Consider the following 15,950-nt stretch of genomic DNA (forward strand, 5'->3'; position numbering starts at 1 on the left):
AATATCACAGAATGATTTTTCCAGCAGTGACTAAGGAGTATGTTCAACCACATCTACAATTCTATGATTGCAATTAATGGAAAATGTCAGACATTTTCTCTTTTTTAAAAAAAATCAACATTTAAAAAAAATGTGTTAAGACCCAACAGCATTCTAAAAGGCAAACTCTGCTTTTGTTACCAGTGTATTCTCGGCCCCTTGGAAGAAATGGTGATTGTTGCTCTTTATCTGCTGGACATCTTGGTTCAAGCCTTCGCAGCCCCTTGCAATCCAAATAAAGCAGGTAAAATAACTTCAATTTATTTTTCTAAATAAGATCTTCTCTCACAGGTAAAAGAAGCCAAAGGCTTTCTGGTTAGGTAGCAATGAAATATCTATCTTGAGGGATTTAAATTATAGGCTCTAAAGTTTTTAATTCTGGCACCGTTTTTATTGTTCTGACTTTAGTCTCAGCTAGCACAGAAAACAAACTAAGACCAAACTAAGGAGCAGTCACAGTGTATAAAGTTAAGCATGTGTGCATCTCTGCAGGATCAGGGCCTAAAACTGCCCTGAAAATAGAAATGAGCATAAAGCATTCTAACATATCAAGGGCTACATCCTGCAGCTTGCCACATAAGCAGGCGTTACTTATGTGAGTAGTTCCATTGACTCCAGTTGGACTACTGGTGTGCCTAAGGGTTTGTAGGGCTGGAAACCTAACATATATAACCAGGGTACTGTATTGTGGGGGGGGAGTAACTTTCTGATCCTCCACTGAATTCTGCCTGGGAACCCAATTGATTAAGTGCAGGACTGGGACCTTGGCTTGCAACTTTCAAAAATTAGAGAACATGTATTAGAAATTTATCCAGGAGTCCTTAGAATATGAAGTATCACTTTATCTGCATGTCCACTGCGTGTGTGTCAACAAAATGGATCAGCAGGAATCATTTCCATGAGCTATGGATGAATTTTAACAGATGCTCATGAGTAAGGAGCTTTACTCATGTGAGTAGTCTGACTGAATTCAGTAGGCCTACTAATGTGTGCAAGGTTACTTGTGTGGGTGGGTGCAGGATCAGAACGCAGTTACAGGGAGGATGAGGCTGGGAGTTTTGAAAGTTCATTGATTTAAAAAAAAGTGGAAATTATTAATGTCTCCACAACTACATTCTCAAGTGAGGTTCTTACCCACGAAAGCTTATGCTCCCAATACTTCTGTTAGTCTTAAAGGTGCCAGAGGACCCTCTGTTGGTATTCTCAATCCTGTCTTCCTTGAGCACTCACAACTCAAAGCAAAGCCTGTGGATATGCAGTGAATTCAGGATCAAGCCCTATGTATCCCATAAGCAGCTGTGTTCTTTGGTTTCAATTTTCAGCCCACTAGTGTTTAGGCTTTTACTTTTTATATATGCAAATTCATGCAACCTGATTCCATGTAAATAAGACGCACTATCCCCGCAAGACCAAGTAAGCAACCCTATAGCTGTGATGTGTAATATCTGTACTTCATCTTCATGTTCAAGTTCATGTCTCTGTACTGATCATTATTAAAAAGGTTGGTCTGTTTCATCTTTTGCACACTGCATTTTGGCTTGAAAATTGTGACAATTATGTTTACATTGGCACTGTATCTACAGCGATGGGTATTAATATATGAACTTTTAGTAATAGTATGGCCTGGATCTAAAGCTGCTATGGATAGGTGTAGGTCTACTGAAGACAACAAACACACTTGCCCAGGTTATTTTCAGTGAAGTCAATGGTGATATGCTAATTGACACCAGCTAAGGATCTGGGCCCATAACATTAATATACTCTAATCTGACAAATTTCATTGTAGTACGATTTCACTTCATTTTTCTTTGTTCTTTGATTAGCTGTTCTAATTTCAATAAAATTGACACAAAGGGTGAAATTCTGGCCCCTCTGAAGTCAAAGGCAAAACTCCCCCAGACTCCAATGGGACAGAATTTCACCCAAAGAATTTAGATTATTATGGTTTGCTCTATAGATTTAGGCTAGTGGATTGGATTTTCAAAGAGACTTAAAGGGATTTAGCCAGGCAAATCCCAATAGATATAAATCCAATGGGATTCAAATGCCAAACTCCCATAGGCCTCAAACAGGCTTCCTTTAAAGTTAGTAGATAAACTTCCATTGACATCAGTGGTCCTGGATCAGATCCTTAATCCAGTTTGAGGTAAAGGCAGGTCCAAATGTAAACTCCAGATGTAAACACTACCCACAAAGTTCAGATCTAGATCAGTCTCAGCAGGAAAATGAAACTTAGAATACCTGTATTTTTTCCTTTTAGACATCATTTTGGTGTATTGCTATCCTAAAACCATCATTACAAAAATTCCCGAATGTCCCTATGGATGGGAGGTTAATCAATTGGCTCTTGGAGGCATTTGCTACAATGGGGTTCATGATTCGGGATACTACCAATTCACGATTCCAGATTTATCGCCCAAAAACAAGTCCTACTGTGGAACTCAATCAGAGGTAAGTACATCATGGGCAAAAATTCACTTCCCAAGAGTTGGCAGATACTTTGTACAGCATGGGCCCATTCCAAAGCCCACTGAAGTCAGTGGAAAGATTCCCATGACCATTAATGTTCTTTGGGTCAGGCTATATGTGCTGTAACTGAGGCAGAAAGGATGTAATCTCTGACGATTTGTCAAAGGCTCTAGTGCTTTTCAATATCATGGATCACTGACACTTATGTGAGAAGTCAGATGGTCCTGCATTCCTGGCGCAGCCAAAATGCATATGGGGTTAGGTCCACGTGCAATTCATCTATGTGTGCATGTACTAACATTACAGTTTTCATTACTTGTGTGCCCAGCTCTCGACAAATGGGGCCTCAAGGCTCTACTGTAACACAAATGCATAAAGAATCAGAACAGACTGTTTGCTGATCATTTATGACAAGAGAACTGCCTTTTCCTGTTTCAAACGTCAGGCAGAGGTCCCTGTCTGCATCCAATTTTCACTGCCGGCATTTCTCTCTTTGTCCCCCCGACTACAGTTTAAAAACCCTATCTATCACTTCTACAACTCCATCATCTCCAACGACAGCTCGGTCATTGTGAAGAGCCAGCCTGTGAATTACTCATTCACCTGCACGTACCATGCAAACTACTTGGTCAACCAGGCTGCCTTCGACCAAAGGTAACTCCACCAGGAGGAACGGACTCCCCCGTTTTCAGCATGGGGCTGGCTCCATTATTAATAGCATATGTTTCAGTCATACGACATTTTCTCAATTTTCTAGAGTGGCGACAGTCCATGTGAAGAATGGGAGCTCCGGTTCATTTGAAAGTGAATTATCCCTCAACTTCTACTCTGTAAGTGCTCCTTGTCATCCGGTATTTAGTCTGTCAGAGCCTGCACACTGGGGTGAGTCCACTCACTTCATGGGAGCCGTTCCATATTTCCACCAGCGTCCATGAGAAGGGAATCCAGCCATAAGAGCCATGGGAAAAGGAGCACATATCCTCTGTTTTGTACGGTACTGAGCACACGGTCACTATGTAGCAGATAATTAACATGGGAATTATAGGGGGTCCTTATTTCTAATACATTAATAAGGATCAATCTAGATGGTAGCTCATATACCATTTTTAAAACACGTAATGTCCCTTTGTGGCACAGATTTCGCTGACTAGAGGCGTGTTTCTCTCTTGCATGGTTACAGATTTGATTGGTGTCAGAAGAAACAGCCAAACTTTGCTTCTAGCCTAAACAAAGAACAGTGTGAATCCACAGACACTGCTGCGATCCTCCAGTCTCACTAAATATAGAAGCCCCTTTCATTCCTCCTGAAATTTGCTTAGCTGTTCTCTGATGAGCTGGCTGTTTAGTGTTCCCCTGAGGTCTTTAGTTCACACTGGATTTGATTTCCAATGTTTGCCCCATGCCAGCAAGATTTTCTTTTAAAGTTCTACCACCTTTTCAGGGGTCGGGGGGTGGGGGGGGAGGGCTGTCTGTATTGGCAGAGCAGCAACCAATCCCTGAATCTATTTCCATCAAATCACAGGGTAAGTGGAGGGTAGCCCAGTAGCCTAGATTTTACATGAATAAAACGCAACACTAATGACTAGTAATGATATGGAGCCAGATCCTGGGGCCAGGCTATGGGGAAGCTTTGCATATGAATCTTCTGCAGGGCTTGGATAGATGGAATCTTCCCCTATACGTACTGGATTTAGGGTACCAGTGGAATCTTCCCCATCCCCTCTGGTTTTAGGGAACCAACAACCAAAGGCATTGGTCCCTGCTTATGTTTGTTATTTGTGCTGTGTGACTGATCTGTTAAGTACCACAGAACCACAGTGTTGCTAGTTCCTTGCTGAATGATGGGAGAATGACAAATGATGGAGAATGAACAAGATATTTCCAGTCTGTTCTTTAGCCAAGTTAATTATTTGAACTAAAATTCTCGAGGCTCCAAGGAGGAGTCACAAACAGCCAATAGTCCTCCTTGAGTACTCACAGACCACAAATAATGACCACTATGAATAAGTGTGGAGCTAACTCATGACATGTATTGGCAAAATATAAGTGAATCACTACTTTGTTTGGGCTGCTCAAAATATTCTGAACAAAACATTTTCTCTTTAGAAAATGGGAAAAAGCTCAGTTTTGGTGGAATTTTCCATCAGCCCCAAAATAGCTGCCATGGTGCCTCATGGGAGTTGTAGTTCCGAGTCACTCATGCCCTCATTTGCCCAAGTGGGCCCAGCTTCCAAGCCAGACTCACTCTCTCATGAGACAGTGCCGTTTCTTTTCTCCTCATTGCTGAGCTACTGTCACAACCAGAGTGGTCAGACTTAGTGGTCAGAGCGGGAGTCAGGCCCGGTCGGGTCCCAGAAAGCCAGAGTCCAAGACAGGCCAGAAGGCAAAGCAAGAGACAGGTGTCAGGAGACAGGCAGAGTCAGAAGCCGGAGTCTCAGGTCTCTTACACACAGGGTCTGAAGCAGAGGCAGGCAGGCAGTCTATGTTGTTTCTTAGACAGCTCCCTGTAATGGCTTCCTGGCGTAAGTACTGGTGCCAGTCCAGACAGTCAGTGGGCTGCGAGGAGCTGCCACTCAAGTCCTGCTGGGCGTTACCTCCTACTGAGCCCAGCATCTAGGGTGACCAGACAGCAAATGTGAAAAATTGGGACAGGGAGTGAGGGGTAATAGGAGCCTATATAAGAAAAAGACCCAAAAATCGGGACTGTCCCTATAAAATCGGGACATCTGGTCACTCTACCAGCATCACAGGGTCCTCCTAAGCCTCCTGTGGTGATGCGATAGCATCAGTGACCCAGAACCCCCAGGTTCTAGCATGGCAGGTGCTTACAGCTATTAGAGTGCATCATAGAGCAGGGTTAGACCAGATTGTAGTTTGGGGGGACATACTCTGTATGGCGCATGAGGGCCTATAGGGAAGAATAATGGAATGAGGGACCCAGAGCTACAATCCCCAGGGGGGCACTGCAGCAGTTCATAGATTAACATTGAGCAGAAAGGAAATGGAACATTATGTTTGGATTGAAACAGAAAATTTCAAAAAAAAAATTTTTTTGGAACTTTTCATTCAGTGAAAAGCTTTGATACTTCATTCTCACGCCAAATCAAGATGAAAAGAAAAGGTCAAAATATCAAAATGTCCTGCAGGATGGAAATTGTTTTGCAATCAGCTCCATTCTTTGTACTATTCAAACAGCTCCAGTTTGGGGCAGAATATTGCTTTATCACTAAATGGATCCTCCCACCTCTGCTAATCGTTCTCATGGTGACGCCAAATGACTCGGAATGAAACTAAAAAGCATAAGGGGCTTGAGTTTCAGAACCATTTGCATGCAACTACTTTGATGGCCCTTTGTGCACACAGACTCAGTAACAACAAGCCCACACAAGCATTTTCACCTGCACAATTTGGTACGGGCACCTATGAAAGTCATAGTGAAATAAACAAACCGGGGGAAGAAACTAATAGAAAAATCAATGTCAAGTGGTACAGGTCAGGAAAACCAGCTCCACGAGTTCAGCTCATTGCAGGGTTAGGATTAATGATGCTCAAACCCATTTGTAGCTTCAGCATTACTTAGGCCTGGTCCACACTAACCCCCACTTCGAACTAAGATACACAACTTCAGCTACGTGAATAACGTAGCTGAAGTCGAAGTACCTTAGTTCAAACTTACCGCGGGTCCAGACGCGGCAGGCAGGCTCCCCCGTCGACTCCGCGTACTCCTCTTGCAGAGCAGGAGTACCGGCGTCGACAGCGAGCACTTCTGGGATTGATCCGGGATCGATTTATCGCGTCTTGTCTAGATAAATCGATCCCAGAAGATCGATTGCTTACCGCCGGACCCGGAGGTAAATATAGACGTACCCTTAGAGGTTCCTTCTGTTTCTTGGCAGAGCATGTCATAGTATCTATGCTGGCAACTTAAAACAACATGTTGAGTTAGGTTTGTGGCTGTCTCGGGCCTTCGAATATGTTAATCACCTCAGGCCAAAGATAACAAATACCTTCCCCAGTGTCTTCAGGATGGTTAACATTACCTTGTGTTGTAAAAAAGGCTGTAGAAAATTCTGCTTTCTCCCAGCAGAGGGCAGCATGGAGCCCTACATTTTCCCTTCCAAGTCTTAAACCCCGAGGAATGTGCCAGGGCCCTCCAAATAGAAAGCACCTGCTGTTTTACAAAAAAAAACCAAAAAACCATGTCAGTAGGTTGCTACTGGGACGAGGCCAATGCAGCAGATGTGGTGGAGTGAGTGTACTTGACACGAGGGGCAGGGGTACGCACTTCAGCGGTTCACTGCAGGAGGGATTTTGCCTGACTCAGAATTCTTCCGGCCGCTCCTGGGCAGCTCACACTGGAGTAGGAGTTCCCTCGTCCTTCAAACGGACACTTCTGCCTCCATCTCCTACCAGCACTTTCAAGGGACTAGGTAGCAGCAGGAACTTTGTACCATGATGCGTTTCCTCGGCCACAGAGTCAGGCAGGCAGGATTAATTCCATCCCAGCCATAAGTACGGTGTTCTTATCCTTCGTCCTTCACCTCCTTCTCTTTGCCATCTTTGTGGGTAGTGAGTGTCGTGGCGCCTGTGAGGATTGACACATCCAGTTTCTGCATTCCCCGTCATCCATGCTTCCTTCTGCAACAAGGCTAAGCAATTATAAACCAGTGTAGAGTTCTTAACGTCACGGACCATCCCATGGTTGTTAGCCTAGGAACAGTCTTAGGGTTAAGTTCAATACAGACAGCCTATTGGATAGTTCAAAGCTATAGCTACAAGAGATGGCTGTAATGTCTCTAGGCTTTTTTTGTCCAGAGGAATGTGAGAAAAAAAGTGCTAGAGAATGAGAAAGTTAGGAAACAAAGCGAGGGAAGAAACAGATGAAAGATGGCTCTGTGGAGCTTTGGGGCTGTGTATCTATCTCTCTAACCAGACAGATGGCGCTTTGAACTGTACACCACACTTTTGTTTACACAGTTTCAGTCTCTTACTAGCTTTGTTTTGCTACAGTGCAAGGAGAAGCTGTTAGGCTCAGGGTCCCATGGACGCCAGCATGCAAACCTTGTCAGTTCAGCAAAACACACTCAGACTGTCTTTTGCAGAAGCCTCTTCTTTCTTGCTGGACATAAACATAAGGTAGCCGGCCAGCCCCTTTCCTGACAAAAGGAAGATGGTTTCCTGAGCCCCCCTGCAACTCGACTTGGCAATTTAAGCCTTAATCATGTTAGTGACTGTTGTGATCTGACATTATGGGGGAAATGCTGTTAGCAAAAATGGATGGATATAGTGATATGTAAAGCTAATCGTGTCTGATCCCATATCAGAGCACCCCCGAGCAGGGGTGAAAGTCCAGTGACTTACCGGTACGCTGGGGCCAGCTCTGGCCCCCGGAAGGGGCAGGGCTTAGGGCGGAAGGGGCGTGGCTGAGGGAGTCAGAGCCAGCCCCAGCCTAGCCTGTAAGGTAAGTGCCCCCACCACCACCACCGGGGTAGCAGCAGCAGCCCAGGGCTCTGGGGGCTATTTAAAGGGCCTGCGGCTCCCCTGCTTCTACAACCCCAGCCCTTTAAATAGCTGCGGGAGCCCTGGGGAAGTAGCAGGGCTCCCGCGGCTATTTAAAGGACCAGTGCGGCAGAGACAGCTGGAGCCCTGGCCTTTTAAATAGTCCTTGGAGTCCCCCGCTACCCCTGGGCTCCGGGGGCTATTTAAAGGGCCCGGGGCTCCCCTGCTTCTACCGCCCCGGCCCTGTAAATAGCCGCCGGAGCCCTGGGGAAGTAGCTGGGCTCTGGCAGCTATTTAAGGGACCGGGGCGGTAGAAGCAGCGGGAGCCCCGGATTTTTTAAATAGCCCCCAGAGCCCTGCAGCCCCAGGGCTCCAGCAGCAGGGCTCTGGTGGCAATTTAAAGGGCCTGGGGTGCCAGCCCTTGCTGGGAGCCCCAGGCCCTTTAAATTGCCCCCTGGGGAAGCCGGGCTGCCCCGGTACGGCAAACCAGCTCTTGCCGGTACACCGTACCGGGGCGTACCGGCTTGTTTTCACCTCTGCCCCCGAGCAAGGGAATCCAGACTTCTGAACTCCATTTTTCTGTGCTTGGCTTTATTACATAATCACGTCTTTGCTTTGGCGGTGTTATTAATGCACGCTGCCTCTTTCTCTCAAAGAATGCCAAGTTTTCAAGTAAAAAAGAAGCTCCCTTTGTCGTTGAAACCTCAGAAATTGGTTCAGATGTATTTGCTGGAGTGGAAGCCAAGGGGTTAAGTAACAGGTATGAAACGTATTGATTTACAACGAGGAACTGTCGCTGACAGATAGTTTGTTGCTGATGTCGGCGTATTGGTTGGTTTCCTCTCAGGTTTAAAGTAGTTCTGAACAACTGCTGGGCAACACCTTCATCCGAGTATTTCTACCAAATCCAGTGGCCACTGATCACAAAAGGGTAGGTAGTTGTATGAGTGAGGCCAAACGATGTGTTACTTGGCTGGGTTACGTGAATATGAAGTTGGGTGTTTTTAGGTCATGTTTGTTCTGGTTGGCAAAGCTTGATATTAGGGTCTACAGTCATACAAAGAGTGCACAAGAGGGATTGGTCTTGCGCTTTGAGTAGCAGCCTAGGAGTTATGGTACTGAGGCACATAGTCCAGGACAGATTAGGTAACAAGCTATTACCTATTAGAGGACTGTGTTGTCCCTCCAGTGTTTGTAAAATCATCCAAGGATGCCAAAAGTAAGAAGGTTGCATGAAGAAGCTGTATCACATTCTGCTTTCACTGACACCCAAGCAACCCATGTATTCCCCTACATGTCATAATGGTGCAGCTAAGAGCAGAATGGCTATCAAGATGGGCTCAAGCAGAGCATTATGAATGCCTGTCTCACTCCAGTCTCAGTCAAAGGGAGGATCCTGACACTGCTAATCGGAGAAGGCTAAAGAAAGCAGAGCATCAGAAATCTAGGGCCGATAGGCCTTGCAGCTGTTTCTGTTCTCATGATGCTTTTCAACGTGCAATCTAGGTGCGCGACGGACAACTCTATCTTAGTGCATGAAAATGGGAAAAACAGCCGGGCCACCTTCCAGTTCAATGCTTTCCGGTTCCAAAACATCCCCAAACTGTCCAAAGTCTGGCTGCACTGTGAGACACACGTATGTGACAGTGAAAAGTTTTCCTGCCCTGTGGTAAGTCCTTCTGCTAAGAATTAGAGATGGGCCCAAGCTACAAAATTCAGATCCAGGGTCCTCAGCCCTCAGTCAAGTGTTTGGAATCTGGGGGTCTGGTCTGTTTCTTTGCTCTCAAGAGAAGTTTCTTCATGGTTATGTTCCGTCCACTAGAGGGAGCCAAAGCAATGCACTTGTAAGAGTAGCCGCTGGAGTCAGCACATAACTGTCCCTATATTGAGTAGGCTGATGTCTGCATTTCAAGTTTGATTAAAGGTTTTGGTGCAAATTCAGTTGGGGTTTTTTTTATGGAAAAAGTTCAGTGAAAGATTTTATAGAATTTTTTTCAGGATTTTCCACCATCAGTAGAGCTGAGTGAAAAAAAAACTATCACAATTTTGAAAGAAACAGTAAAAGAAAACAAAAATCACACGTCTTTTTCAAAAAATGTTCACTGTTTTTTCCAACCAGCTCTATGAAACTTTTGTAGCCCTGACCCATGACATGTAACTAAGGCCAGGAAACAGTCTCCTACCAGTCCTGCTGGATGTCCCACTTATCACATGGAGCCAGAAGTGAACAAAATCATTTATGAAAATAAAGCAAACAAAGCTCCCTGAATGGATTCACCAAGGGCAAGTCATGCCTGACTAACTTAATTGCCTTCTATGATGAGATAACTGGCTCTGTGGATGAGGGGAAAGCAGTGGACGTGTTATTCCTTGATTTTAGCAAAGCTTTTGATATGGTCTCCCACAGTATTCTTGCCGGCAAGTTAAAGAAGTATGGGCTGGATGAATGGACTATAAGGTGGATAGAAAGCTGGCTAGATCGTCGGGCTCAACGGGTAGTGATCAATGGCTCCATGTCTAGCTGGCAGCCGGTATCAAGCGGAGTGCCCCAAGGGTCAGTCCTGGGGCTGATTTTGTTCAATATCTTCATTAAATGATCTGGAGGATGGCGTGGATTGCACCCTCAGCAAGTTTGCTGATGACACTAAACTGGGAGGAGTGGTAGATACGCTGGAGGATAGGGGTAGGATACAGAGGGGCCTAGACAAATTAGAGGATTGGGCCAAAAGAAGTCTGATGAGGTTCAAGTGCAGAGTCCTGCACTTAGGATGGAAGAATCCCATGCACTGCTATAGACTAGGGACAGAGTGGCTAGGCAGTTCTGCAGAAAAGGACCTAGTTACAGTGGACAAGAAGCTGGATATGAGTCAACAGTGTACCCTTGTTGCCAAGAAGGCTAATGGCATTTTGGGCTGTATAAGTAAGAGCATTGCCAGCAGATCGAGGGACATGATCATTCCCCTCTATTCGGCATTGGTCAGGCCTCATCTGGAGAACTGTGTCCAGTTTTGGGCCCCACACTACAAGAAGGATGTGGAAAAAATTGGAAAGAGTCCAGCAGAGGGCAACAAAAATAATTAGGGGACTGGAGCACATGAGTTATGAGGAGAGGCTGAGGGAACAGGGGTTGTTTAGTCTGCAGAAGAGAAGAATGGGGGGGGGGGGATTTGATAGCTGCTTTAAACTACCTGAAAGGCGGTTCCAAAGAGGATGGATCTAGACTGTTCTCAGAGGTACCAGATGACAGAACAAGGAGTAATGGTCTCAAGTTGCAGTGGGGGAGGTTTAGGTTGGATATTAGGAAAAACTTTTTCACTAAGAGGGTGGTGAAGCACTGGAATGGGTTACCTAGAGAGGTGGTGGAATCTCCTTCCTTAGAGGTTTTTAAGGTCAGGCTTGACAAAGCCCTGGCTGGGATGATTTAGTTGGGGATTGGTCCTGCTTTGAGCAGGGGGTTGGACTAGATGACCTCCTGAGGTCCCTTCCAACCCTGATATTCTATGATTCTATGAATCCCTGGGCCTGGAATGGAACCTGACAGAGAGCCAAGCTGGTGGTTTCAGTACTTCCAAGTATTCCCATTATCAAGGTTCAGCTGCCACAAATCTTCTGCAGCCGACCTGAGGGTGTAGGATGGGGATTGTTTCATTGGCAGACACACGGAGCTCCAGGAGTCTAACGGCTGGTGAAGCCCATTCTGACCAGGAAGCCCAGCAGCGTGTCTGCTGCAGATAAGCTTGAACCAAGGTGGTGGCTCTGGGGTTACAAGCAATGTATTTTTCTGGAAACCAAAGTTACCATGTGCAGCTTGTGTAAAAATAAACAAGTTATGCGATCTGGAAGGGGCAGGGAACAGGCAAGATGACTCAGGCTGTAGTGCACTGCTTCCAAGACCAATAGTGACAGAAGGCATTATGCTACATATCTGGCAGTCTATGAGGAATGAATTTGGCGGTCCCAAGCCACTCCCCAGTGGACAGGAATCTCAGCTGGCAATAATCATAGCAGTATCCTCAATGATCACCTTATAGAGCAGCCAAGGCTTGAACACATGGGGATCAACCCTGCTTTCCCCCTCTAGAGGGGGTTTCTCTAAGCTATTGTGGAGAGGGCAGGTTGGCCAAGTCTGTGGTTAGATACAAGACATGGGTCTTGATGGCAGCTGTCATTTCAGCACCTTAAAAGTAGCAGCAAATGAATTTGAAGATCATTTTTTAAGGACTGCTGCCTATGGCCCATTTGAATCCACTCCGGGATTCTCAGAAAATATGGAACAGGGATTCTCTTTGAAAAGTGAGTGTTGGTCCTGCTCTGCCCCTCTCAGGAGCGATGCAAGGAGCTAGTAATTGGAGTCCAGGGCAGTCCCTACCCATACGCAAATTACGCAGCTGCATAGGGCACCGGGAAATTTGGGCATAGGGCACCCCTTCCCCAAAACCCCAGCTCCACCCCACCTCTTCCCCAAAGCCCCTGCTCCTGCTCCGCCCCAGCCTCGCCCCCACTCCACCTCTTCCCCAAAGCCCCAACCCCCACTCTGTCCCGCCTCTTCCCACCCCTGCTCCGCCCCAGCCTGCCCCCACTCCACCCCTTCCTCTGAGCTACATCCCGGGGGACTGCAGCAGAGGTCAGGGGGACTGCATGGGGGGGCTGCGTAGGGGGGCACCAAAATGTCTAGGGATGGCCCTGTTGGAGTCTGTCAGGTTTCCTTTTAAAATGCAAAATACAGGGACTGGCCAAGATTTCATTTTCTAACAAAGGAAAACTGCAGGGTTTCTTTTTTAAAATAAATAACTGTCTGTTCTTTTGAGCCATGTGAAAAACGAAAACGACGCACCGAACAAACCGGAGGAGTTCTAGCGGCGGAATTTGCAGTGCACAGTAAGTGTGGATGTTTTCTATTTGGAAAAGAGTTTCTCTCTCTTACAAAGTGTCACATATGGGACCAGTCAGTCATTCTCCGGGCAGGGATGACAGTAAGAGGGAGAGGTACTGCTCTCATATAAATGTGTCCCTAGACAGAGAATGGAGAAGATTAGCAGCAGTTAAATATCAATCTTTAGACTTTGGTGGTTACTTGGATGGGTTGAATTTTGCTACAATTGCTGTAGAAGGACCAATTCCGAAGTCCCTCCATAGATAAAGCAACCATAGATAAAGCAACTATAATCCTGAAATACACGTGCAGCCTGGGTTAAGGGGCTGCATACAGAGATGGTCCACTGTGGTGGTGGTGGAGGGGGGGGGAATTCTCCCCTAAGTTTGCTGTGTGCCAGTGAAGCTGTGCTGTAAGTGTTTCTATGGATAAGCCGCTTTGGCTGGTGGATCTGCACAACTGTGGATCCCAGCAATATCCCCCCTCCCCAACACACACACACGAATGTAGCTCAAACCCATTACGTCTGTCCACCTGTTCCTACTTCTCCATAGAGGAGGGCCCAGAAGTTAGCACTCTTAGGACTGTAGGAGCCAGCCCTCACATGCAAGTCTTTTGGTGTGGATGCTTTGGCCTAATTCTCATTTAAACTAGTGTCCCTTTACCCCAAGGTGGCAATTAAATCAACACCGACTTTACAGCCCCTTTATGCTACCTGAGTGGTATAAAGAAGCCTTTAGTGTAAATGAAAATTCTCCTCTCACTTACCCTGGTGTAACTTCACCGACTTCGGTGCTCTTGTTCCTATATGCACACTTGTATCAATATAAGCAAGAGGAGAATTAGCCCTGGAGACGGGAGGAGGATTAGTCCTGTTCAGCCTGAAGCTCACAGCGGAGATGTTAAAGCCATGAGAGAAAATACTTAGCCACATGTGACATACTTACTGCATGTTAGCTGTTCTGTTCCCCCTCATCACACTGCTGGACTTTGCCTTCCTTTCAACAATGCCATCCAATTGTTCTCTTTTCTAATATTATACAGGCGGAGGTTTATCTGGTCACTACAACTTCTCAGGTAAAGAGCAAAATAAGACACCAAAAATGCAACCATCCATATCGATCCCGTATGCTTTTTTAAAAACTTGTAAATCTACTCAGAGCAAACAGAGTTCCTACAGAAGAAAAAGAGTTTTCAACATCAATTTTTATTTTGCAACATTTATGTGGTTTGTTTCCTTTTTTGGCACTTGAGGTACCTTGGACAGTGAAACTAGACCTGTCAGTTGCCCTTTCTGTCTAGTGTCAGTTTCACTCTTCTTTTCATGCACTAGCTCAGTGGTCGCCAAACTTTTTTGATCGCGCACCCCTATCAGTAACAAATTTTTGAGCACACACCCCCTGCCGCGCCGCAGGGCTGGCTCTACCATTTTTGCCACCCCAAGCAAAAAAAAAAAAAAAAAGACGCCCGAACTGCGGCGCTCCTCCTGCTGCGCACCCTGAAGGATCCTCTTGCGCACACCCTGGGGTGCGCACACCCCGCTTTGGAGACCACTGCACTAGTCCTATGCTGCTGCATTTGGGGATTTCCATCACTGCAGAAGAACGTTCAGATGCAGAAACAAACCCACGTTTCCACTAACTTACAAAAAATGCCACGAAAACATTTCTATTCCTGGTTGGATTTGTAACACACATTTCAAAATCTAAATATTAAGCCTAACACATGGACCGCGTCACTTTAGGGAGCTCAGATGCCAAGGTGATGGGCACAGGATAAGAACCTAAACAGAATTTAATGTGAGACATCTGAAGGTTTCAGCTGAGAACTTACCTTACTCTTTGTGATTTCCTTGCAGCTATTCTCAGTCATCTAATCTTCATGCTTGGAATCTGTGCTGTTTTACTGTGAGACACAGCCCAGCTGCAGTTCTTAACAAATCCCTCCCTCCTCCCCCCAAACACACTTTGTAACTGTACTTTACTACTTAAAACAATGTTTATTTTACTCACGGGGGGCAGGGAAACTGTATTGTTTTACAGGAAAAATAAATAAAACATGGCTTGATTTTTGTTTCTATAATAATGGGAAATAATGACGCTGATCTTTCTTTCCCCAGTCTCTGCAGTTATGTTATAAAAGTGAACGGCAAGGGCTTACACATGCTGTTCACGTCTCCCCTTTGAACTGGTGTGGTGTGAAACGGTGCTTGTTTCTATTATGTAAGAAACACAGGGGCATGGCTAACTCAGCACTTCCCAAAGCGGAGCCCCCTTCAGAAACAAACGAACAAACAAAAAGCCCACCAGTTGTAGCCCCCTTCCAATGGGTTTTGTTAAAGATTTCCCCAGCTCAGTTTAGGACTCCATCCTGCAAGGGGCTGAGCACTCAGCCATGATCCAGTGGAGCACATGAGCTGTCCCACTGAAGTCAATAGGATTATTCATGTGCATAAGTATCAGGATAAGGCCCAAATGCTCAGCACCATACAAACCTCGCACATCTCCTGCACCTCCCCTCCTCTACCTACCCTTTGTGTCCACCAGGGGTCTGAGCACCACACAACGGGAAATGTTGCATTAACTTGCACCTAGAACTATGTTAGCCATAAAAACTGACTCTGTGGAGAAGCAGAACAACATAATCTAGCATGGCTCCATATGTACAGACACCACTGTTGTCGGCAAGGGTCACGTGCATGATCAGCAGCACAAAAGGCACAAATCCTCACCCCTTGAACTAGAGAAGTATTTAAAGTGCAAGCTCCTTGGGGCGGGGACTCTCTCTCACTATGGATAGCCAATCAGAAGGTGTGATGGCAGCACATGTAGGCATACCCAAGTTAGACGTGATCAAGCTAGTTCACTAAAAATAGCAGTGGAGTGGCAGCCTGGGGGCAGCATGGGGCTAGCCACTCCTACATATGGAGGGTTCCAGGCAGACTTGTAACTGGGGGGGCTATACTGCTACGTTGCTTTTGTTGAGCGAGCTAGCGCAAGCAAATCTACCTCCGGTTTGTTCTACGGCTGCCACAAAAGCGCCTCCTGACTGCAGTGTTCAAACAGCACCT

General features: G+C 46.0%; 1 protein-coding gene across 1 annotated transcript; it reads left to right on the top strand.

Annotated features, from left to right (window-relative positions):
• The first annotated feature begins 207 nt into the window (after positions 1–207).
• On the top strand, positions 208–14,911 carry TECTB (tectorin beta). The gene is made up of 10 exons (XM_024193480.1): positions 208–283; positions 2,300–2,490; positions 3,020–3,162; positions 3,266–3,338; positions 8,664–8,767; positions 8,855–8,938; positions 9,514–9,676; positions 12,816–12,885; positions 13,925–13,957; positions 14,739–14,911. Exons 1-10 carry the CDS (start codon positions 208–210, stop codon positions 14,789–14,791), a joined length of 990 nt encoding a protein of 329 aa, XP_024049248.1. The 3' UTR covers positions 14,792–14,911.
• Positions 14,912–15,950: the final 1,039 nt, after the last annotated feature.

The sequence above is a fragment of the Terrapene carolina genome, unplaced genomic scaffold, assembly GCF_002925995.2.
Source record: "Terrapene carolina triunguis isolate 2854851 unplaced genomic scaffold, T_m_triunguis-2.0 Scaffold95, whole genome shotgun sequence".
Classification (NCBI taxonomy): domain Eukaryota; kingdom Metazoa; phylum Chordata; order Testudines; family Emydidae; genus Terrapene; species Terrapene triunguis.

What these genes read in the sequence shown, in the direction of transcription:
- TECTB (XM_024193480.1), top strand. Translation starts at nt 208, where the DNA reads ATGGTGATTGTTGCTCTTTATCTGCTGGACATCTTGGTTCAAGCCTTC. An exon ending in ACTGTGGAACTCAATCAGAG is followed by an intron (nt 2,491 to 3,019) that starts GTAAGTACATCA and finishes CCCCGACTACAG; the next exon opens with TTTAAAAACCCTATCTATCA. An exon ending in GCCAAGGGGTTAAGTAACAG is followed by an intron (nt 8,768 to 8,854) that starts GTATGAAACGTA and finishes GTTTCCTCTCAG; the next exon opens with GTTTAAAGTAGTTCTGAACA.